General features: G+C 33.5%; 3 protein-coding genes across 4 annotated transcripts; all 3 read left to right on the top strand.

Moving 5' to 3' along the window:
• The first annotated feature begins 1,816 nt into the window (after window positions 1–1,816).
• LOC122592922 (SPX domain-containing membrane protein At4g22990-like) lies at window positions 1,817–6,612 on the top strand. The gene is made up of 11 exons (XM_043765255.1): window positions 1,817–1,860; window positions 2,172–2,275; window positions 2,368–2,488; window positions 2,601–2,915; window positions 3,003–3,107; window positions 3,213–3,670; window positions 3,824–4,122; window positions 4,542–4,714; window positions 5,249–5,439; window positions 5,661–5,794; window positions 6,242–6,612. Exons 2-11 carry the CDS (start codon window positions 2,223–2,225, stop codon window positions 6,478–6,480), a joined length of 2,088 nt encoding a protein of 695 aa, XP_043621190.1. The 5' UTR covers window positions 1,817–1,860; window positions 2,172–2,222; the 3' UTR covers window positions 6,481–6,612.
• Window positions 6,613–7,123: 511 nt separating this feature from the next.
• On the top strand, window positions 7,124–11,848 carry LOC122594169 (ATPase GET3A). The gene is made up of 7 exons (XM_043766639.1): window positions 7,124–7,648; window positions 8,493–8,614; window positions 8,828–8,978; window positions 9,639–9,749; window positions 9,825–9,963; window positions 10,593–10,708; window positions 11,454–11,848. Exons 1-7 carry the CDS (start codon window positions 7,388–7,390, stop codon window positions 11,628–11,630), a joined length of 1,077 nt encoding a protein of 358 aa, XP_043622574.1. The 5' UTR covers window positions 7,124–7,387; the 3' UTR covers window positions 11,631–11,848.
• A 1,532-nt stretch (window positions 11,849–13,380) lies between these two features.
• Window positions 13,381–17,866, top strand: LOC122592634 (peroxisome biogenesis protein 16). Of its 2 annotated transcripts, XM_043764916.1 has the most exons (8): window positions 13,381–13,669; window positions 15,248–15,305; window positions 15,576–15,801; window positions 16,087–16,358; window positions 16,449–16,702; window positions 16,820–16,887; window positions 16,982–17,043; window positions 17,530–17,866. In XM_043764916.1, the coding sequence occupies exons 1-8, from the start codon at window positions 13,601–13,603 to the stop codon at window positions 17,589–17,591; spliced, it is 1,071 nt and encodes a 356-aa protein (XP_043620851.1). In that variant the 5' UTR covers window positions 13,381–13,600; the 3' UTR covers window positions 17,592–17,866. The 2 variants fall into 2 exon arrangements, with proteins under 2 accessions (XP_043620851.1, XP_043620852.1); XM_043764917.1 differs by lacking the exon at window positions 13,381–13,669 and having other exon boundaries at window positions 15,265–15,321.
• Window positions 17,867–19,842: the final 1,976 nt, after the last annotated feature.

Genomic DNA, 19,842 nt, shown 5'->3' with positions numbered 1-19,842 from the left:
AACAGTATGTTAAACACTTATGTTTAACATAATTACTGTCGATCGAAATATGTTTTCAGTTACCAATTATGTCAAGTCCAAAGACAAACATATGTAAAAAGATCGGGTACTCTCTTGTATGTCCATGCATACAAATATATTTTATAACTCATTAACTCATTGTATGAATTATATATATTCTTTGAACGTTACAATTTGACGTTATAAATATATTATATCATCATGTAATATATTTTTAAATATACAATAGTCCCACGATAGATGTTTTAGGTTCAAGCTAGAAACTAAAAGAAAAAAATGTTGATTTAAGTAATGACTACCACTACTTTAAGATCAAATCACGTTAATACTTAGTTTTCATCCAACTCTATGTAGTTCAATGACAAATGTAGAATAACACTTATTATTATGTTACGTGATTAAATTAAAAAAAATAATAAATTCGGTTCTAAAAACTGCATTTAATGTGATAAAAAATTTTTGTACCTTTTATATAAAAAATCTATGATAAATATATAACCTTAAGGCGCGTTTGGTTCACAGAATGTTTTTGGAAGGAATGAAATCTTTAGAAGGAATTGAAATCTGAAGGAATGGAATTTGACGGAATGTTTTTGATTTTTTTGAGAATTCAAGTAACGGAAGGAGTGAAATTCCTTCCTCCATCCTCATGGAATGGAGATTCCATCAAATGATGGAATGTTTACATTCCTACGGAATGAGATTCCTCATTCTTTGAACAACCAAATGCACTAAGGAATAAAATTCAATTCCAATTCCATTAGATTCCATCAAATTCTGTGAAACAAACGCGACCTAAAGGTTATGTTTATCAAAACCTATAACTAGTGTGATAGCCTCATTTTAAGTGTAGAACATTCACTCTTGCCTCCGCATAAATTTTCATACAATTAGTCCCCGCTATCTTTTCATTTTTATTCTTTTTTGATCAAAGATAAAGTGGATGAAAACAAATGAAGATTAACAACCACATAAAAAATGAAAGTGGAGGACTTTACATCAGACGAAGACATTTAACCGGAAAAGATCGAACGCTATGTTCAATTATAGAATATCTATTGCTATATGTATTATCAAGGATAGGAAAAATGTAAAAGGAATATCCACACACACTTATATATGACTTGTGCCTAGGGGTGCAATGAATTCTATCCTTTTTTTTCGGTCCACTTTGATGTTAAAAGCACTTTTTGTTATATTAGATTTTCCCCAACCAATCAAAAATAAAAAATAACAAACATTTTGGTTATGCCGATCGACAAGTCTCGAAATTGAGGTTGCATAATATACAGTATGTACCAGAACCACAAAGTTACATAAGCATAAGTCTGTGCGCCTGATACTTATGACCCATATATATTGACATAGTATTATTATATTGCATGTTACTCGTATCTACTTTTTCTCCGGATTTGATATTTTTTTTTTTAACTTGTTCCCGTTAAAGAAAACACGATGATATATATTATGGTTAAAAATCATTTGTGGACAACCTATAACTTACCCCCACCCACAACGCCATGTCGATATAAAGTATTATGTGTCGGAAACTTTATGTGTTTTTTGGCATGATTGATTTTCCACCAGTGACACACACGTTTGTATATTTCTGTGATGATCAGATCGATATTTGGAATATACTACTACTGCCACTCATAACTACCGTACAAAAATCCACTGTCTCTTCTATATCTTGTCATTTTTATAAATGTATATTCACTTCGAATCTCCACAAAAAATAATTTCAATTGCACAAATATATATATATATATATATATATCCTGGCAATTTTACACCATAATGCTTAGTGTTACATACTAATTATAGTACGCACGCTAGGTAAATAAGCTTAATTCTTGTTCTAAATTTCTTTCTATAAAATAAAAACATTTAAATTATGCGCATACAGCTCGTTTGTGTATGTTAAGTGGTTAGCATGGTTTACGATTAAACCCATTGTCACTAAACTCGTGACTTTATGCTTAAACCAAGTGTGATGGCTTTTCGAGATTTATTGTTGTTAGAAATCGACTTTTTCTTAAAAAAATGTCCAAGTTATTTTTTGTTTTCATAGAGTTTAAAAGTTGTTGTAGCATATGGACTAATTCATATATACTTTTTTTTTTTGTATATATTTTACTACGGAGTAGTATTTTACAGAAGTTTGTAAAGTATATGTGTATCCTGTCAACTTATTCACAATGGTTGCATTTGGGAAAAAGTTGAAGGAATTGCAGATCCATGAATGGAAAGAGTAAGTATACATGATATTATTCACGAATTAATTCGTATATTTTCAAGATATATAGATGAATCACAGCTTTGCTTCTTGTGCAAAATCTCCAGATATTATATTGATTACAAGTTACTTAAGAAGAAACTTAAGCAATATGCTCAGCAAAACGAGATTGTTGTCCAGGATCGCGATTTTGTTCTTCGTGATTTCTCTCAATTGCTTGATGAACAGGTAGGTTTTGTCGGACTTATTAGTCTGCAATTAGGCTGTATTTCATGTATAGTAAAGAAGGTTAAAAAAAAAGTATATGTCATTTACTGAGCATCTTGTTTTGTTTCATCAGATTGAGAAGATTGTGTTATTTCTATTGAAACGACAAGGCCAACTCGCGACCAGGTTATCAGGTCTTGCAGACCATTCTGACGAGCCTTTCTTACATGAAGCATGTTATAGTTCGATAGCAGAACTAAGAGAATCATATAGAGAAGTGGGAAGAGATCTTTTGAGGCTCTTTTTCTTTGTTGAATTGAATGCCATAGGCCTAAGGAAGATTCTTAAAAAGTTTGATAAGCGATTTGGATTGAGGTTTACTAATTACTATGTCAAAACCCGAGCAAACCATCCTTATTCACAACTCCGGCAAGTGTTTAAGCATGTGGTATGATGCTAAAACATATAATACCAATGACTTCTTATCTTATATAGTTGCTTATTTACGTTCATCATTGCCTATACGTACGTGCAGGGTATCTCAGCAGTTGTTGGATCCATAACTCGGAATCTTGCTGATCTGCAAGATAAGCGAAGACATTATGTATCAATTTATGATCATCCGACCCTCAGTATCTCGGTATCTATGTAACTTTTTCATTTTTTCAGTCTCATCTTGGTATTTTTAGTCATGTTACATTGGTTATGTTTATAACTTAGATTCATTTCCTACTACAAATTACAGGACCCCATCATTGAATCAATCAAAGAAGCAGAAAATCGACTAATGAACTCAACGGATTTCCTTCACTATTTGGGAAAACACGCCTTTATAATGCAAGACGAGTTTCCATCCCCTGCATCTGAAGAACTTGTTGTTGATGAACGATATCATTTTATGTCGCTTCTTTTAAACTTGGTGAATACATTTCTGTACATGGTCAACACGTACATCATTGTCCCGACAGCAGATGACTACTCTATGAGCCTTGGAGCTGCAGCCACGGTTTGTGGTGTTGTGATTGGGTCAATGGCGGTGGCTCAGGTTTTTTCTTCGGTTTATTTCAGTGCATGGTCAAATAAGTCATACATCAAACCTCTTATATTCAGCAGCATTGTTCTCCTTATGGGCAACACTATGTATGCTTTGGCTTATGATCTTAACTCGATATATGTTCTTCTCGTTGGACGTCTGTTCTGTGGGTAAGCTGTTTTTTTCTAGGAAGTTTGATTTGTTAAACAGATATGCTTTGACTTTAAAAGTTGACTTATTTCAGAACAAAATGAATCTATTTGACCATAGAAAGATCAAATATTTTTGAAGAGACTGACAAGCGGAATTGATTGTTGGGTTAGACTAGGATCAGCCAGGGCTGTTAACAGGCGTTATATTAGCGATTGTGTGCCGCCAAAGCTAAGAATGAAAGCATCTGCTGGGTTCGTGAGCGCTAGTGCCCTAGGAATGGCTTGTGGTCCGGCTCTTGCTTGCCTATTTCAAACACAATTCAAAATCTTTCAACTCACTTTCAACCAAGATACTTTACCTGGATGGTTCATGGCATTTGCATGGTTCATCTATTTAGTATGGTTATGGGTGTTTTTTAGAGAGCCTGCACTTAATAAAGAAGAGATTGTCGTGCAACATGAAGTATCTGGTATCTTATATAATCTTAAATCTTATAAACCTCCATTAGTAAAGGTGGCAACATCGACCTATTAACCTATCAATTGGTCGTTCATGGTTATGATTTATTTCAGATGGGTCATTAGAAACATTAGCTAATACAAGGAAGGATCAAAGAGTGGAAAGTTGCTCAAAGTCTCTTTTTAATAGATACAACCTTATTTTTTGTGTAATAATAATGTTTTTGTAATTATAACTAACACATTAACTATAAATGTATAGCTCTTGATAAAGACAACAAAATACTCATCCTGGATGGCTGGATCTTTTCGATTCATATTAAAAAAGACCCGTTTTAATCGATTACCCAACCCACCCATTTGGCCACATCCACCCTTAGATTTTAAACAAACATGAACATATTATCTGCTAATTATGTTATTCTCGTAGATACGATTGTAGAAACCGGTTTCTCTGAGCCATTACTTTTGGGGTCGGAGAAAATTCAACAAGATGAAGATGGACAAGAAGGTGATGATCCTAGTGAAGAATCATCCGAGGAGAGCCGTAAGCCTGTGACTTCTATTATGTCTGCCTACCGGCTGCTTACTCCATCTGTCAAGGTTTATTTCCATTTTTAGTTTTTTATGTGAGACTAGGTGGGTTCAAAATTAGATCATCTTTAGAGTATTACGTACGGACGTACCTGATGGGGTCAAATGCCAGCAACCTGAATGCTAAACGCCTAAACTTATAGTTAGAGGTGGCGTTTTATATAGATTTCTTGATAATGGGTCAGTCCAATTTTAATTTGGTTTTGACGAATAAAATGGGTATATGTTGTAAACAAAAAAAGCAAAATGTAAACAGGATGGATGTGTCAAGCAGGTCAAACGGGTCGCAAGTCACCAAAAGTGCATTCAAAATTCACAGGATATTGGACCACCTTTCGTGATTCGTATTCATTATATAGTTACAATATTATCATGAAAATATAACTTTCAAAAATTTTATCAATTTATCCACAAAACTTAAAGGAAGGGAAGTGTTTGCGGTTGGCCTGACCCATTTTGACCACTCAAACTTGCCCAACTCCATTTTGCCACCTATGACTGGGTTTATATAGATACACATATCGCCTTAATTTATGTCAACAGGTTCAATTGATCATATACTTCATGCTCAAATACGCAATGGAGATTTTGCTTGCTGAATCGAGTGTAATCACGGAGTACTACTTTATATGGTCAACGAACAAAGTCGCCATGTTTCTTGCTTGTCTTGGGCTGACTGTTCTTCCAGTTAGCATCTTTGTTGGGAGCTACATCAGCAACTTGTTTGAAGAAAGGTAAAAACTTAAATACTTGAGCTGCAACATAATTGGAATGTTATATGCAACATTTAAAGACCTGATCAACCAACAAATTTGTTACCAATGGGACTCAAACCTATAGTCCCTTGGTTGTTGGGCCAACTCGAATAACTATTGGTCCAAAAGCACTTTGGTAAAAGGTACTGTACTATGTTTGGCTATCACTATTTATGTATAATGGTTTTGTAAACTTACAGGCAAGTTTTGTTGGCTTCGGAGTTAATGGTATGCTTGGGTATCGTTTTAAGCTTTCAAGTGATCATCCCTTATTCAGCACCCCAATACATACTCTCGGCTCTTTTAACATTCGTGTCTGCTGAAGTTCTTGAAGGTGCGTATACATCTTAGAGATTAGAAGATGGGTGGGTCAGATTAGGTTGACCCATAAACACTTTTTTTTCTTTCCATTTTGCACCTTTTATCTCATTAATTACCCAATAGTCTAATAATCTAAATCCTTAAAGAAAATGATTAGGAAGGGTTATATACTTGTATAGTTGTATGTGCACTAAAATTAGACTCTGGGTGTCTTTAACCAACATTAACTGGTTTCCTTTCGGCTACATTTTTTTTATGACTCGTTCCACTTGTTTGAGACGATAAAAATCATAATCAGCCCATTCATAAGCAAACGTGTCAAACGGGCCACCTCTAATCTATCTTTTTATCATGAATTTTTTACATGCACGGTCATAAATTCCTAAAACAGATGTAATTATATGATATGTATGAGCATTTGGACTATATTAACATCATGTATTTCATGTTTTATCCTTAGGTGTGAACTTGTCGCTCTTATCAAGGGTCATGTCATCCCGCCTGTCTCGTGGGACCTACAATGGTGGGCTGCTGTCAACAGAAGCTGGAACACTAGCCCGGGTGGTTGCAGATGGAACAATTACGCTAGCAGGATACTGGGGCATGAATAAACTGCTGAATATCACCTTAGTTCCGTCGCTAGTTATCTGCATCTCCACCATTATAGCTACCTTTTTTACTTACAACTCTCTTTATTGACCATCAAACCTTAGTGCTAATAACGAGTTTGTAGCTTATGTATGTAAGCGTAAATAGTAAGATCAACTATGTAACAAAAACAAACTATATGTGTATATAAAAATCTCAACCCGTTACTTTGATCTTCTGACATATTGGATTTGTCGGATACAAGATTATGTATGTCATCTGATGCATATGTTATGGAGGACAGTGTTACTGGTAAAGTGGAAGTTATCAAGTTTCAACTATGAGCGCGTTTTTTGTGGAACACCGGTATGAAGTTTGAACTTTTAGTATCAGATTCTCAGTCTCTTAAAACCTGAACTAACTTGAATAGGAGCTGGAAATATAACAAACAACGATATAAAAACATGTTAGTTTATAGATTTTCGTGTTAATCTATTTGTTTGGTTCGCCATAAAAGAACGTACACGAACAATCCCTGTTCGTGTTCATAAAACCTCACCTTGGCGAGATGGATATGGATAGGGGGCATTAGAACCCTCTGCCTTGGAATAATACCATAGTTAACAATGATCTTTTATATTTTATACACAAAGTTCATATTATATTTTCTAATTTGGCGCTAAACTTATAGAATTCACAATTATATGACATTTTCATAAAACGATCAAACGACACTAACAAAAATCAAGCCAACAGAATTCTTTGTTTCCAAACCAAATCTCTTCAATCACCCTTTTTTCAAACAAGCCCTAAAATCACCCAATGTGATCAAACACATACAAAGAAATTTTAAAAAATAGAAAAGATCAAAACTTTATCTTAATTTTTCAATTCCATTGCTACCCAGATCTCAATCTTGAAAACCCCATTAAAATAAACACGCATTTTCATTCCCATTTTCAAAAAATATTAGGGTTCGATTTTGTGCGATTAGATAATTTGATGAAACAAGGGCAAGATGGGTGGCAGAGACGACATGCCAGAAGGGACGATGAAAAACGTGTTGGAACAACAATCTTTGAAGTGGGTTTTTGTTGGTGGGAAAGGAGGTGTTGGGAAAACAACATGTAGTTCTATAATTTCGATACTTTTGGCGTCTGCGAGATCATCTGTTCTTATAATATCAACTGACCCTGCTCATAATTTAAGTGATGCTTTCCAACAAAGATTTACTAAAGCTCCTACTTTGGTTAATGGCTTTACCAATTTGTATGCCATGGTTAGTTTTTTGTTTTGTTTGAAAGACGAATAAATGTATAGATAAATAAATAAAAAACTAGCAAGACGACGAAAATTAGGTCGGCATTAACATGACATTACGGACCAAATTGATTCTAAACTTATAATGACGACCACCCTAAAACGTACAACACCACCAGGACCAAACAGGGACATGAGACTATTAGTCTTTTTATTCATTACATTGATTCTTGGTATTTATGATTATTTGGGGTCAATATATATGGATTGGGTTGGCAAGTTGGTTAATATCTGAGAAATGTGTTACTTGTGTGGATAAATGATTTCATAAAGTATGGTTTGCATATTGTTTTTATTTTCGAAGGGTTTCTGCATTATTTTAGAGACATGTCACTTGGAGAAGAGGACTTCTGCATTATCTTATGTTCTCAGATGTTTGATTAGGGGGTGTTTAGTACTTGGGGTTCAGACAAGTTGCAAACTTTAGCATGAACATGATTTCCTGATATTTGTTCCTAAAAATAAGATATAGACTAGAAAAGGATGTAAGACGTTTCTTCCAGAAAACCGACATGTAAGTGGTAAACATAAAGTTACTTAACTATCTCTATCTTTCATTAAACAATTATCTGATTTGATTCTAATTCTAGAAAAAGTTCTTGTAGTCGATGTAATCATCATGAAAACCCGCGTCTCTCTTGGTCGTTATGTGGAATGGATTGGTCAATTTCCCAAAACCAACTAACTGGTTTAAAGGATTCATACAACAGGCTAACTGTCTATTTACCTGGGAATAATGCTTTCGTTTCAGGTTTTCTTTCCCATTTATGATGTGAACTTACAGATAGGGTTTTCTTATTTAGGAGGTTGATCCCAATGTAGAGGAAGGAGATGATGCGCAAGAAGGAATGGACGGTTTCCTGTCAGATTTAGCAAATTCAATACCTGGGATCGATGAGGCTATGAGTTTTGCAGAGATGCTAAAGTAAGATTCTTATCTTATTTATAATTCAGTTAACAAACTATTTGTTTTTTAGCATAAATGTCACACAAGTTCACTTGCAACGTGTCCTTTTTAGTATGACGCCCATATATGAGCCTTCGTTTCAAGATCCTTAAAATAGGTGCTAAGTTTAATTTTCAAGTCCTGTTTAGTTGTAGTATCAAACGTTTTGATTCTTGTACAATATAATTTAAGGTTGGTGCAAACAATGGATTACTCGGTGATAGTTTTTGATACTGCTCCCACTGGTCACACACTTCGGCTGTTGCAATTTCCATCAACCTTGGAGAAAGGTCTTTCCAGAATGATGAGCTTAAAGAGTAAATTTGGTGGCTTGTTGGGTCAGGTATTCCTATTCACATTTGTAGTAATAGTATTAGTATTATACATATCTTTTTTTTTTTTTTTTTAAAAAGGAAAAGATATGTATAATACTAATACTATTACTACAAATGTGAATAGTATTATACATATCTTGTTAATGTATATATATACAAGTATTTGTTAGCGGATGTGAAATAGGTACAAGTGTACAACTATTAAGAGTAAAAAGGTGGTCAAATTTAAAGATAGAAGTGCTGTTCGGATGTGCTTCTAGCTCTAAATTTTTTATTTTTATAAACTTTTTAAATTTAGATAATGCAGTATCACTTTCTTATCCTAATCAATTACTTCTGAATTTTGATTATTCAAGTTGCTATAATTGCTCAATACAGGCACACCCAAATGCCTTATTTGAAATGAAAGGTTGATAGCTAAAACAAATGAAAATTTAAGTTTCTTTATTGTGATTATTTAAGGAAGTAGTAGATAAAATAAGGCCGGGTACAATAAATAAATTTACTCGACTCTGTGATACTCAGTTTTGTTGCATACACTCATAGCAGAGGCTTAGGTTACTAGAACACTAGAAACTGATTAGTTATTTTGAAGCATAAGTCCATTTCCTCTACTCTCTTTTGGTTGCTTGTCTTTATTATTAATCATAGGTAAAACTTAATGGCAGATGAGTCGTTTGTTTGGAGTTGGAGATGAGTTAGGAGAGGATGCAATCCTTGGAAGGCTTGAGGGCATGAAGGATGTGATTGAGCAAGTGAACAGGCAATTTAAAGATCCGGTACCAGTTTGACTTTTTCTTTTTCATGTAAATTATAAATTAAAGGGTTTGACAAACTTTTTTTTTTTATCACAGGACTTGACGACTTTTGTATGTGTATGCATCCCAGAGTTCCTTTCGCTATACGAGACAGAGAGATTGGTTCAGGAGCTCACTAAATTCGAGATAGATACACATAATATCATTATCAATCAAGTGCTTTTTGATGAAGAAGGTATATATGAATGCAATTTTTAATCTGAGCAGTTTATGATGAATTAATCAGCATAGTTAACAATGAAAAGAAAATTAGTCACCCACGTTCACAAAGTATGGACAAATTGGAAATGTAAATGCTGAAAAATGATCATACATGATGCCTTTTGTCCACAATCATTTGCATTTTTCAGTGTTGGTTCTGCATTTGGCCAACAACCAGAGTTTGTTTGTAACAAGTCAAGTAACATAGTTAGGCTGTCACTTACTCTTTTGATGTACATAGAGGCGGCAATGTTGATTTGTTAATGGGTAATTTTCAATATGGATTGTACTTTTTAGTTTATACAGGTCAAAACAGGTAAAAATTCAAAAATTAGCTGAAGGTGGAACGAGTAAGGTCACCCAAAGCGCATTGAAAGTATATAAAATACTAGAGCTAGTTTATCATCTCATTAATATACTTGTAAGTTGTGACCCTATATAAACTTTATGATTTGTAAAGTCAAGAAAAGAAAACTCAAAGAAGTGCTTGGGCAACCCAATCCATACTACAATTTTACATATTTTGAGCCTATTATGGGATACCTACCATTTTACTGCATCTTTGTTTTTCCCTAACAAGCCATTTTTCTAATGGTATTTTAGGTGTTGAATCCAAGTTGCTCAAAGCTAGAATGAAAATGCAACAAAAATATCTAGATCAGTTCTACATGTTATACGATGACTTCCATATTACAAAGTTGCCCTTGCTGCCAGAAGAGGTATGATTTCATTCTCTTCTAGCGCTGCCATTACCTTTTCATATCCATGGCGTTTGATGGTGAGTGTCAAATGTAATTTAGGAAAGAAATAGACGTGCTCCTATTTTACCAAAAATGAGTGCTACTCTCTTCTTTATGGGTTATCCAAAAGTAAATGATACGTTAGTATGTTACCAATTTGAAAGCGTTACTGTAAACAGTGACTTATTTTATAAATCTGAAGGAAACAATGATTTCATTGCAGCACAATTGCAAGATATTGGAGGTAAGAACATGGGTAGATTGTAATCTCACTCATAACCATTTTGGAGAAAGTTATTATTGTTGCCTGCATTGTACATCCGACTCAAGATATTGACCTTTTGGAAAGCCATGGCTAATACTAATCTTTTATAACTTGGATTTTCCCTAAGTCGTGAACTTAGTAACCAAAAATGACTAATCTACCTTAGAGGTTGATCCCTTATAATGAAATCAAAGTCTAAAATGCATGCACTTTCCATTTTTTTTGACGCTCGATGCTCTTTTCCTTATGGGACAGCTCAAGGTAAGCTGCCATGGTCCTGAATCATATTGACAAATCTATCCTTTGTATATGTCGCTGTTAAGTGTTGACCTTCGTCAAAATCATCAATCTCTTTATTTGTTGATCTCTATGAAAGACACTCATCTCAGGATGAAACTGCATACAATTTGGATGCTTGTATATTAGTTGTTCGATTATCTGACCTGATTTATCCAACAGGTTTGTGGAGTTGAAGCACTAAAAGCATTTTCAAAGCACTTCAGAAAACCATATGAATCTTCTATCACTCGAGGGACAGTAGAAGAGCTAGAACTGAGAGTTTCAAGGCTACAAGGACAACTTAGAGAAGTGGTATCAGAACTAGAAAAGGCCAGAAAAGGCAAACAAGTACTCTAAATATTTCCTTTAAATTTATTTCTCACATTATTTTTTTCCCCCAATAATCCAAATTATTCTTGTAAGATTGTTATCATTCTACACTGAACGTCGGTATGTAGTACATACAATTGCATAAAACATGTTTCATGTTCGTATTCAACAATCAACATACATATCTATGTATATGCATTTGTTGTATTATTACATTTGTATTTAAATAAATACATTTGTTGTAATTATTATCAGCGATATACTAATGTATATATATCACTACGATATAAACAAACATATTAATGAACGTTCACAAGTAAATTTTTATCAATGTTTTGAACCTATTTTTTACAATAATTTATTTATTAACCAATCAATCTAAAACAGTAACATAGTTTACGAACTAAACGGTATCATGACTCTACGAATGACGATAACACAAGTAATGAAAGATGTTAATTAAAAATCCTAATGATAAATGTTAGGTTACCATCGAGGAAATTAAATACAAGTAATAGATTGCTGTTAAAAAAATTATCACAAGTACAACAATCTGTCTATTATTTTATTTTTGTACGTATGTATTTGAAAACCATGGTTTGCTAAACAAAGCCATAAGGACTTTCGTTAAGGTGCATTAAATAGTTGTATACTTACCATAAAATTCAGGGTGAGTTTTTAATATGAAAATGTACGATTATTTCATGTATGTTAAGTGAAGCCCTAAAAGCTTCATTTAGCATTTTTCAATATATCTATATATCTAATAAAACAGTAGCTATCCTAGCATTCTAAAGTCATCCAACTCAACTTAAAACTATCTTTATACATTGCCACATAAGATTTTTTCTATGTGTCATCTCCATGAATTTTTCCATTTAATATATACTACATTCCTTTTTCGTTACAATATCAATAAAATAAAATAACAATATATTAAATAAAATAGTCAACTTTTTATTTGTTTCCAAATAAATAATTGTTAGCACCTTTTTTCAATATATAAGTTTGTTAATTACTAACCTATAAATACGTCTATATCAATATGTGTTTTGTACGAAGTGTCTAAGTTAGTATATCAAGTTTATTTCACAAAATTGTTATTACTAAATGTATGTATGTATTCTAATAGTTTGTTTTTTCACTCATTAATGTAGTGGATCTGATATTAAGAAAATTTTGAATATTAGATTTTTAAATACTTTCAATTAATTTTATATAATTTTTTATTTAAATGTTGTTTATTAGAAATTTTATTGATTAAATACTAAAAGTTTTGAAAATATAATTCAAGAACCGTGTATCGCACGAGATAAAAATCCTAATATATATATATATATATATATATATATATATATAGTTGGTTTCTACATCGTATAGGAGTTTAATTATATTTTTTCTTCTTATATCAATTCCGTTACTCCACAAAATTATATAGTTTGATCTTAACTTCTTAAGTATAAATAATAGACAAATGGTAAACTCCTTAAATAAATGATGATGACATATGTAAAACTCAAAAATTAAAAAAATTTTTTTTAATGAAATACATATGTTATCATGTTAAATTTTTTAGTTAAATATCTTTCCCTAAATAATACGAGTAATAATTACTCGTAAATCTTTTATCCTTTTCTATACGGATTGTCCGGCTAAAGCGGCTGGCTGATTTATCATCTCAAGGCTTCAATCCATCTCTTATGCATACGTCATAAATCTAATTTTAAATCATCAAAAATATAAATAAACTACCCACAAGTGTTTAATCCAAAATTGACCAAAAATACAAAAAAGCTTCAACCTTTATTGCTTTCATTCTTGTGGGTATTTTGCAAAAATAATTTCTTGATTGATTATCCAAAGATTCACTAGAAAGATTTGAACTTTTTACTTCTTGTTCGATTTGGGGAAAATCCTATTAAAGATTTATGCAAGAATTGAGTTTTAAGCGACTCAGTGAGTGAAGATTTTGACTTTTAGATACAGTCTTTGTATCTATGGAAGCTTACAAGATATGGGTTAGGAAGAACAAGGAGTATGTTCATTCTTTAGAGTCTCTTGCTAATGTAAGTTTACTTAACAAAAAAAAAAAATATATTATATTTTTGATAAAGTTGTTTTCTTTATGCTGATTTATTGCTAGTTGTGATTAAAGTTCAATGCTTGATTGACAAATTTGGTCATATTTGTGATCTTCTGATTATCTTGCTATGGTTATTGAGCTCACAGTTATCATCATTTGTATCGTTATTGTATTTTAAACTTGCGGAATCTACATTTCAATATGTCAATTATAGCTGGTAACATGTCTTATTTGACCATGAAAGTTAAAAATGTATACTGAATCTTTTTTAGAGGGTGGCTCTTTTTCTGATTCTTATTTGATTGTTTTGCATCCGAGGCAGTATTCTCACAAACAGAGTTGATATAAGCATATGCAAGGAGTGGGTACTGTTGTTGTTGTTGTAGAGTTGATAAATGCATATAAGAAGAGATGCTGTTGTTTATGTTTTTTAGTGTTAATGCTAGTTGAATGTCAATTTTATATGCTGTTAATTTTAGTTCATAATGCCTTAGTATATAGTGAGTTGGTATACATGATGTACTTTAAGTTGATGTTAAGACTAAGTAATGCTTATTAAAGCTCCAACGTTCTAATTGGATATGCTCCTTTGCCCTTTTTATGATCATTTGTTACTTTGTATGGATCATACGCATAAACACCATGCTCATCAGTTTGAAACTTCCCTTGTTAAATGCACAATGTGTGGACATTGCCTTTGGACCTGAATGACCCTTCCGCATGGACCAGCCCCTGGCATTGTCTAGTTAGGTATCACCCTGTGGAGAGGGAATGGTTTCGTACCAGTGACCATTTTCTAGCAAAGTTCTTCATACAGTAGTAAAATAAAGAAAAAAGCATCGTGTAGCTTTATAAGCCTGAATGCTTACGTTCCCACCAGTAAAAACCTCATTTTCCAGTTGGCATAATGTTTCAGTGTCGATTTTGAATAATATGTGTGATTCTAGTTTGTATTGTTTCAAGAACCTAGATAACATACTAATGTAAATGAGTGATACGCCAAACCATTCTGGAATGTAAATGTTTTAGATTATGCCATGATAAATACATATAATATCAAATGTATTTTTATACCAAATGTGTGGTATATTTTTTCGATATGATAGACTAAAAGTTACACCATAATAGTAGATTGATCTAGATGAGCAATTTGACTCTCTTTAGCCTTGTTTCTCTTATAGATTAAGCTCCTACTAGGGCCTAACTATATTCTTCTTTCAGAGATTTCCTTAACAAGTGAGGGATTACATTATTATGTTGAGCTCTCAAATGGCATAGTTTTCCTCCTATTCGGTCATGCCATTTATTTAAATCTGAATTCCTCTAGGTTTACAATAATCCTGCCTTAGTTTTAGTCCCAGCTTTTCACTATCACAAATTGATACCGACTATCCAAGCGTACACTACTTGTTCAGGTCTGCCCAATACTATGATTGCCTGTTTTTGTACTTGTTTCTCATGGACTCATTTTTTCCGCATTTTACCCCTAAAATACTTGTTAAGATAAATATTTCTTGCAATTGGTAAGGTTACTCCTATTTATATGTTTTTGATTGTTTAGGGGTTGACATGGCTTCTTCCTGAGAGATTTTCTGAGTCGGAAATCGTACCAGAAGCAGGTTTTGTGATGTTTTGGTAACATTTTTCTTCTTTTTTACACCTAAAAACCCATATCCGTTCAAGTGACAAAATGTTTTTCCTCGAGTAAAAGTTAATATCCAAATGTGAAAGGTAATACCTTTACTGGGAACTGAAATTATTTGCACAAATGCTACAGATCTGTCAAATATAAAAGATTTCATTTTTGATCCTCAAAAGTCATAAACAAATATTTGAAAGTCGAAATGGATTCTTTTTTATCATCTAATTATGAGTTTTTTATAATGCAGTAACATCAATATTGGGTATAGTGACTTCCATCAATGACCATATAATTGAAACAACTCCATCGACTCCATCCCATATGCATACAACACCCCCACAACCATCTTCGTTTCCGTATTCTTTGTGTCTGACTCTGATGAAAGACGTGGAAACGTTGGTTGAAGTAATGGCACAACATTTCTATGGTGACGATAATAAATGGAATTTCATTGCCGTTACAGAAGCTACAAAGTAAGCATGCCTTTTAATAACCATCTTCTTTATATACTCTCTTCTCTTCTAAAGATCTAAGAATTGCATTTTGAGAGTCAATTTGTCTTCTTCTGAGACTCAAAATGTGTGGCATTCATAATTTTAGCGTCAGTATCTTTCCATGTGTTGAAGTCCTTGTCAGTATTTACTTGAAAATCTACAAAGTTGATTTTAGATAATAATAATATTAAAAAGCAGACGCTTCATTTGTCCTGTCAAACATGTGAAAGATGACCCTCTTAAGTATGGTTGAACTGAAATCAGGGTACTCGCTAGACTAGCTTTATTACGAAATAGTGGATACAAGATGCTATTACATGGAGGGGAGACAATGAATGATGGAAAAGATCCAAAGGATGCAAACCAACAGCAGAAACGTGGACGTTTGTTACAGCAGGGACGAAATGGTATATTCACTCCTGAAGGACGAGCTCTTTCTGCAATGAATAGCTTTGGAGAAAATGCAAGGAAACTTTCTGATCCAACATGGTTTCGCAGAGCTGAACATCATCAACGTGCGATTATGGAGCTCCCGGGTAATTAGAAACTTCCCGGTTTTTTGTGATTTTTATTTGCTTATTTTTTGTGTAAAGATATCGAAGAAGCTGTCCCTGTGTGGTTTACAGAAACCAAGAGACCTACCCTCTCAACTTTCTTGTCTAAAAATGGTCTTCCCGGGAAATTACTTCTAATGGGAGAGCTAATGTTCATTGCAAGACCACTTATTTATGTTTTACTGATAAGAAAATACGGATCCCGATCATGGCTTCCATGGTTCACGTCTTTGACTATTGACCTCATTGGGATGAGTTCATCAATGATTTCGTCAATCTGTCAAAAAGACCGGCAGCTTCATCTAACTGATCCGGAGAAAGATGAGGTAATCTTTGTTTATATTTTATGAAATATGAATTTGTTAAGTTCCAAAGCTACAATGCCCATTTGCCCATTGCCCTAAAGGTATTGAACAGTAGTTACTTTGGTTAAATAAACACAGCTGAGAAGGCGAAAATTGTTGTTGGCACTTTACCTCATGAGAGATCCGTGCTTTGGAAGATATACAAGGTATAGTTTCTAAAGTCGTTTTCTTATGTTTTCTGGTTTACAAATTGGGAAACTAGAGAATTTTTAACTCATTGGTTGGCTTTGAATATTTCAGGCAAAAACTTGAAAGTACAGAGAAAACGCTGGAATATGTCCCCGTTTTCGGGTTTCTTGCAGGTTTGTTTGTAGTAGGATTTAATCTAGTTACTTTGGGATAATTTAATCATTTTTTGGCTTAACCTTAATATAACAGATATTCATTCCCATTCCACTAACAATTCCTTTTTTAATATGCCTGAAACACCAAAACATTAGATTTATCTTATTATTTCTACTTGAAACAGCATAAACACATTCAATCAGCTCTTCTTCAGCTTTTTGGCAAAAAAATGAGCTCACTTTTCAACCAAGTTGAAGATAAAACACATGATTTTGTATAAGAACTCAATTTTGTTGTGAAGTAATATTGATAATCCAATATCACGTAATCAATTTCAAAAGGCACATGCATATGACACCCTATAAGTTGAGTGTAAATTTACTTGATCTGATAGCTTCTTTACTAAATATCCAAGCTGCACTTAATCTTCTCTTTATAAGTTTATATAATTTTCTTTTTCCTGCCCTTGTTCCTTATATAGTGTCATCTTCTTGCTTTTGCAGCTAAGCTAATTGAGCTTTTGGTCGGAGCCCAAACACGTTACACATATATGTCGGGTTCATGATTGAGATGTATATGAAATGAGATAGTCATAAAGTTACTTTGAAAAGTTTGAAATGTATGTATAAGCAGCATTCATATCCAGGTTCTTGTGTTAGATTTTGTTATAATTTATGAAAATAGATGATTATGGGATAATGTTGTTGCTTAACTTATTCGAGGTAATTCTTGGATGTTTTAGATCTTTTATGTATTTAAAAAATAGACCTCGTCCCCAAGGGTTTTTCCTTTTTGTATTTGAACGGTAAGAAGTATAAAATATCCTGACGATTATTCGAACATTTGTATCTAACTAGTTATGTACTTGGGCGTTGCTTCGGGAGACATAACATTGCTTTCAGAAACTTTATACGAACAGGGGATACAATTGTTTGTTGTTTATTAAAACGTGTGTATGAAAATAAAATGTCGTGTACAAGTCGATATTATAATGGCAGAATGGTATTTAAATGGTCAAAGTGGGTGACAAGGAAATGCAATATCTTCATGTGGAGGGCCTGTCTTCATCGGCTTCCCACTCTGTTGTTGGCTTTGCAAAATCGTAATTGCAGTTTTGGAAATGTTTAATGTGGACTGTGCAATAAAGAACCTGAAGCAATTGATCACCTCTTGGTGACATGCGAGACTGCAAGGAAGATCTGGAAACATATCAGCCGCTGGTGCAAGGTACGAACATGGGGTGTTAATTGTATTAATGACTTGACAATTATCCATAAACCAATTGGGCCTCGGAAAAAAAGCTAAAAAGATTTTTAAAGGGATCGTTATAGTGGCCTGTTGGAATTTATAGAAGGCAAGGAACGACTACAAGTCTACAAGTTCTCAGAGACGGAAATTAATGTTGGGAAAATCATCCTTTGTGTTAGGTCGATGAGTTTCTTGTGGTATAATAATAGAACAAAAAGTGGTATAATAGATTGGGAAAAGTAGTGTAAATTCGATGTAAATTAATAGTTTCCTTGAATTGTTTTTAACCCCGTGATGTTCGTTTTTATTTCTGCTTTTAAATTTATAATAATGTTGTACAAGTAACTATCTTAAAACACACGAACACTTACGAGCAGAGAACCCCGTCAGTGCAGTATAGTCTAGTGATAAGCTACAGGATCATTCGCAAGGACGTTTGCACTACCTAATCTAATAATACGTGTAATTCTAGCGGTTGTGGGGTTATCACGATTTGCTGTTATACTAATGCAATAAAAAGTAAATAAAAGTCGCAACCGCTTATTCAGCGAGAGGCTCAGTCTGAAAATAGTTTGAAAAAGAGAATAAGAGTAATAAAATTAAAATACTTGTTTGGCATCTCCGATCTCATGCTACGACCAAATACTATCCTACCCATTTGTTGGACTGTTGAAAACTTAATCACGGCTCAGATTCTCGTTAGATTCACTTTGCCTAATTACTAGTGTTGTCATTAGGCTCACACTAACCTATAAACAAATTCTCGTTAGATTCATTGTTTAAGCATTAATGACCTAAAGTTTGTGTTACTAGTTCATCTTTTAGTTACCCGGCTCTTAAGCCATGACCAGATAATAATTCTCTCCGGTGACCACAGTGCTCGGTTACAAGTCACTGGATTGCGTCTGACATTGTTAAGCATCATGTTCAATTCATTCTAATTATTATGGTTCTGGATCCATCGGTTACAAGTGAAACACCTTTTACATCTAGTTATAGACCAACTAGTGTTTTCCATCCTAGCATATTAATCCTAGTGTATGATCGTAGACAACCATCAGAATTAAACTAATATATTCGGATATAGAACCTATAACAATATGAATTACTAATAAACATGGATCTACGATAAACAGTAAAACACACTCCAACATATTCCAACAAACAAAGTAAAACAATAAACGTCTACATGATCACATTGATCCAGACAAGTATTCAACATACTAGCCTAGCATTATTAAAGGAATAATAAAGTCTGAAAAGATGAAAGACATTGTTTACCAAACTGAAAGTAAAATAAAAAGATAAATATAGACCACGGATGAAGATCGGAAGGCGTTAGAAGCTCCAAAACCTTCTGGAAATCTGCAACTACGAACTAGGGTTGATAGTGGGCGGCTAGGGCTTCTGAATTGGCTCTCTCTTAGGGTTTTGAGGGTTAGTTCGACTTAAATAGAGCTGAAAGTCAGTTGCTGAACTGGGCCGCCCAGCGGCGCTGGTTGGGCCTGCCAGCGGCGCTGGTTGGTCCTGCTGCAGTTCGTTCTTCTTCGGTCGGCTCTTAAATTGAC

The sequence above is a fragment of the Erigeron canadensis genome, chromosome 3, assembly GCF_010389155.1.
Source record: "Erigeron canadensis isolate Cc75 chromosome 3, C_canadensis_v1, whole genome shotgun sequence".
In the NCBI taxonomy this organism is placed as follows: Eukaryota; Viridiplantae; Streptophyta; class Magnoliopsida; order Asterales; family Asteraceae; genus Erigeron; species Erigeron canadensis.
Note: the sequence above shows the minus strand (reverse complement) of the source record. Positions and strands in the feature narration are given on the sequence as shown.

Excerpts from the sequence above, each read along its gene's own strand:
- LOC122592922 (XM_043765255.1), top strand. The coding sequence starts at position 2,223 with ATGGTTGCATTTGGGAAAAAGTTGAAGGAATTGCAGATCCATGAATGG. Across the intron at positions 2,916-3,002 it reads GGCAAGTGTTTAAGCATGTG|GGTATCTCAGCAGTTGTTGG; the intron begins GTATGATGCTAA and ends ACGTACGTGCAG. Across the intron at positions 3,671-3,823 it reads GTTGGACGTCTGTTCTGTGG|ACTAGGATCAGCCAGGGCTG; the intron begins GTAAGCTGTTTT and ends TTGTTGGGTTAG.
- LOC122594169 (XM_043766639.1), top strand. The coding sequence starts at position 7,388 with ATGGGTGGCAGAGACGACATGCCAGAAGGGACGATGAAAAACGTGTTG. Across the intron at positions 8,979-9,638 it reads TTGGTGGCTTGTTGGGTCAG|ATGAGTCGTTTGTTTGGAGT; the intron begins GTATTCCTATTC and ends ACTTAATGGCAG. Across the intron at positions 10,709-11,453 it reads TGCCCTTGCTGCCAGAAGAG|GTTTGTGGAGTTGAAGCACT; the intron begins GTATGATTTCAT and ends TTTATCCAACAG.
- LOC122592634 (XM_043764916.1), top strand. The coding sequence starts at position 13,601 with ATGGAAGCTTACAAGATATGGGTTAGGAAGAACAAGGAGTATGTTCAT. Across the intron at positions 15,306-15,575 it reads GGAAATCGTACCAGAAGCAG|TAACATCAATATTGGGTATA; the intron begins GTTTTGTGATGT and ends TTTATAATGCAG. Across the intron at positions 15,802-16,086 it reads GCCGTTACAGAAGCTACAAA|GGTACTCGCTAGACTAGCTT; the intron begins GTAAGCATGCCT and ends AACTGAAATCAG.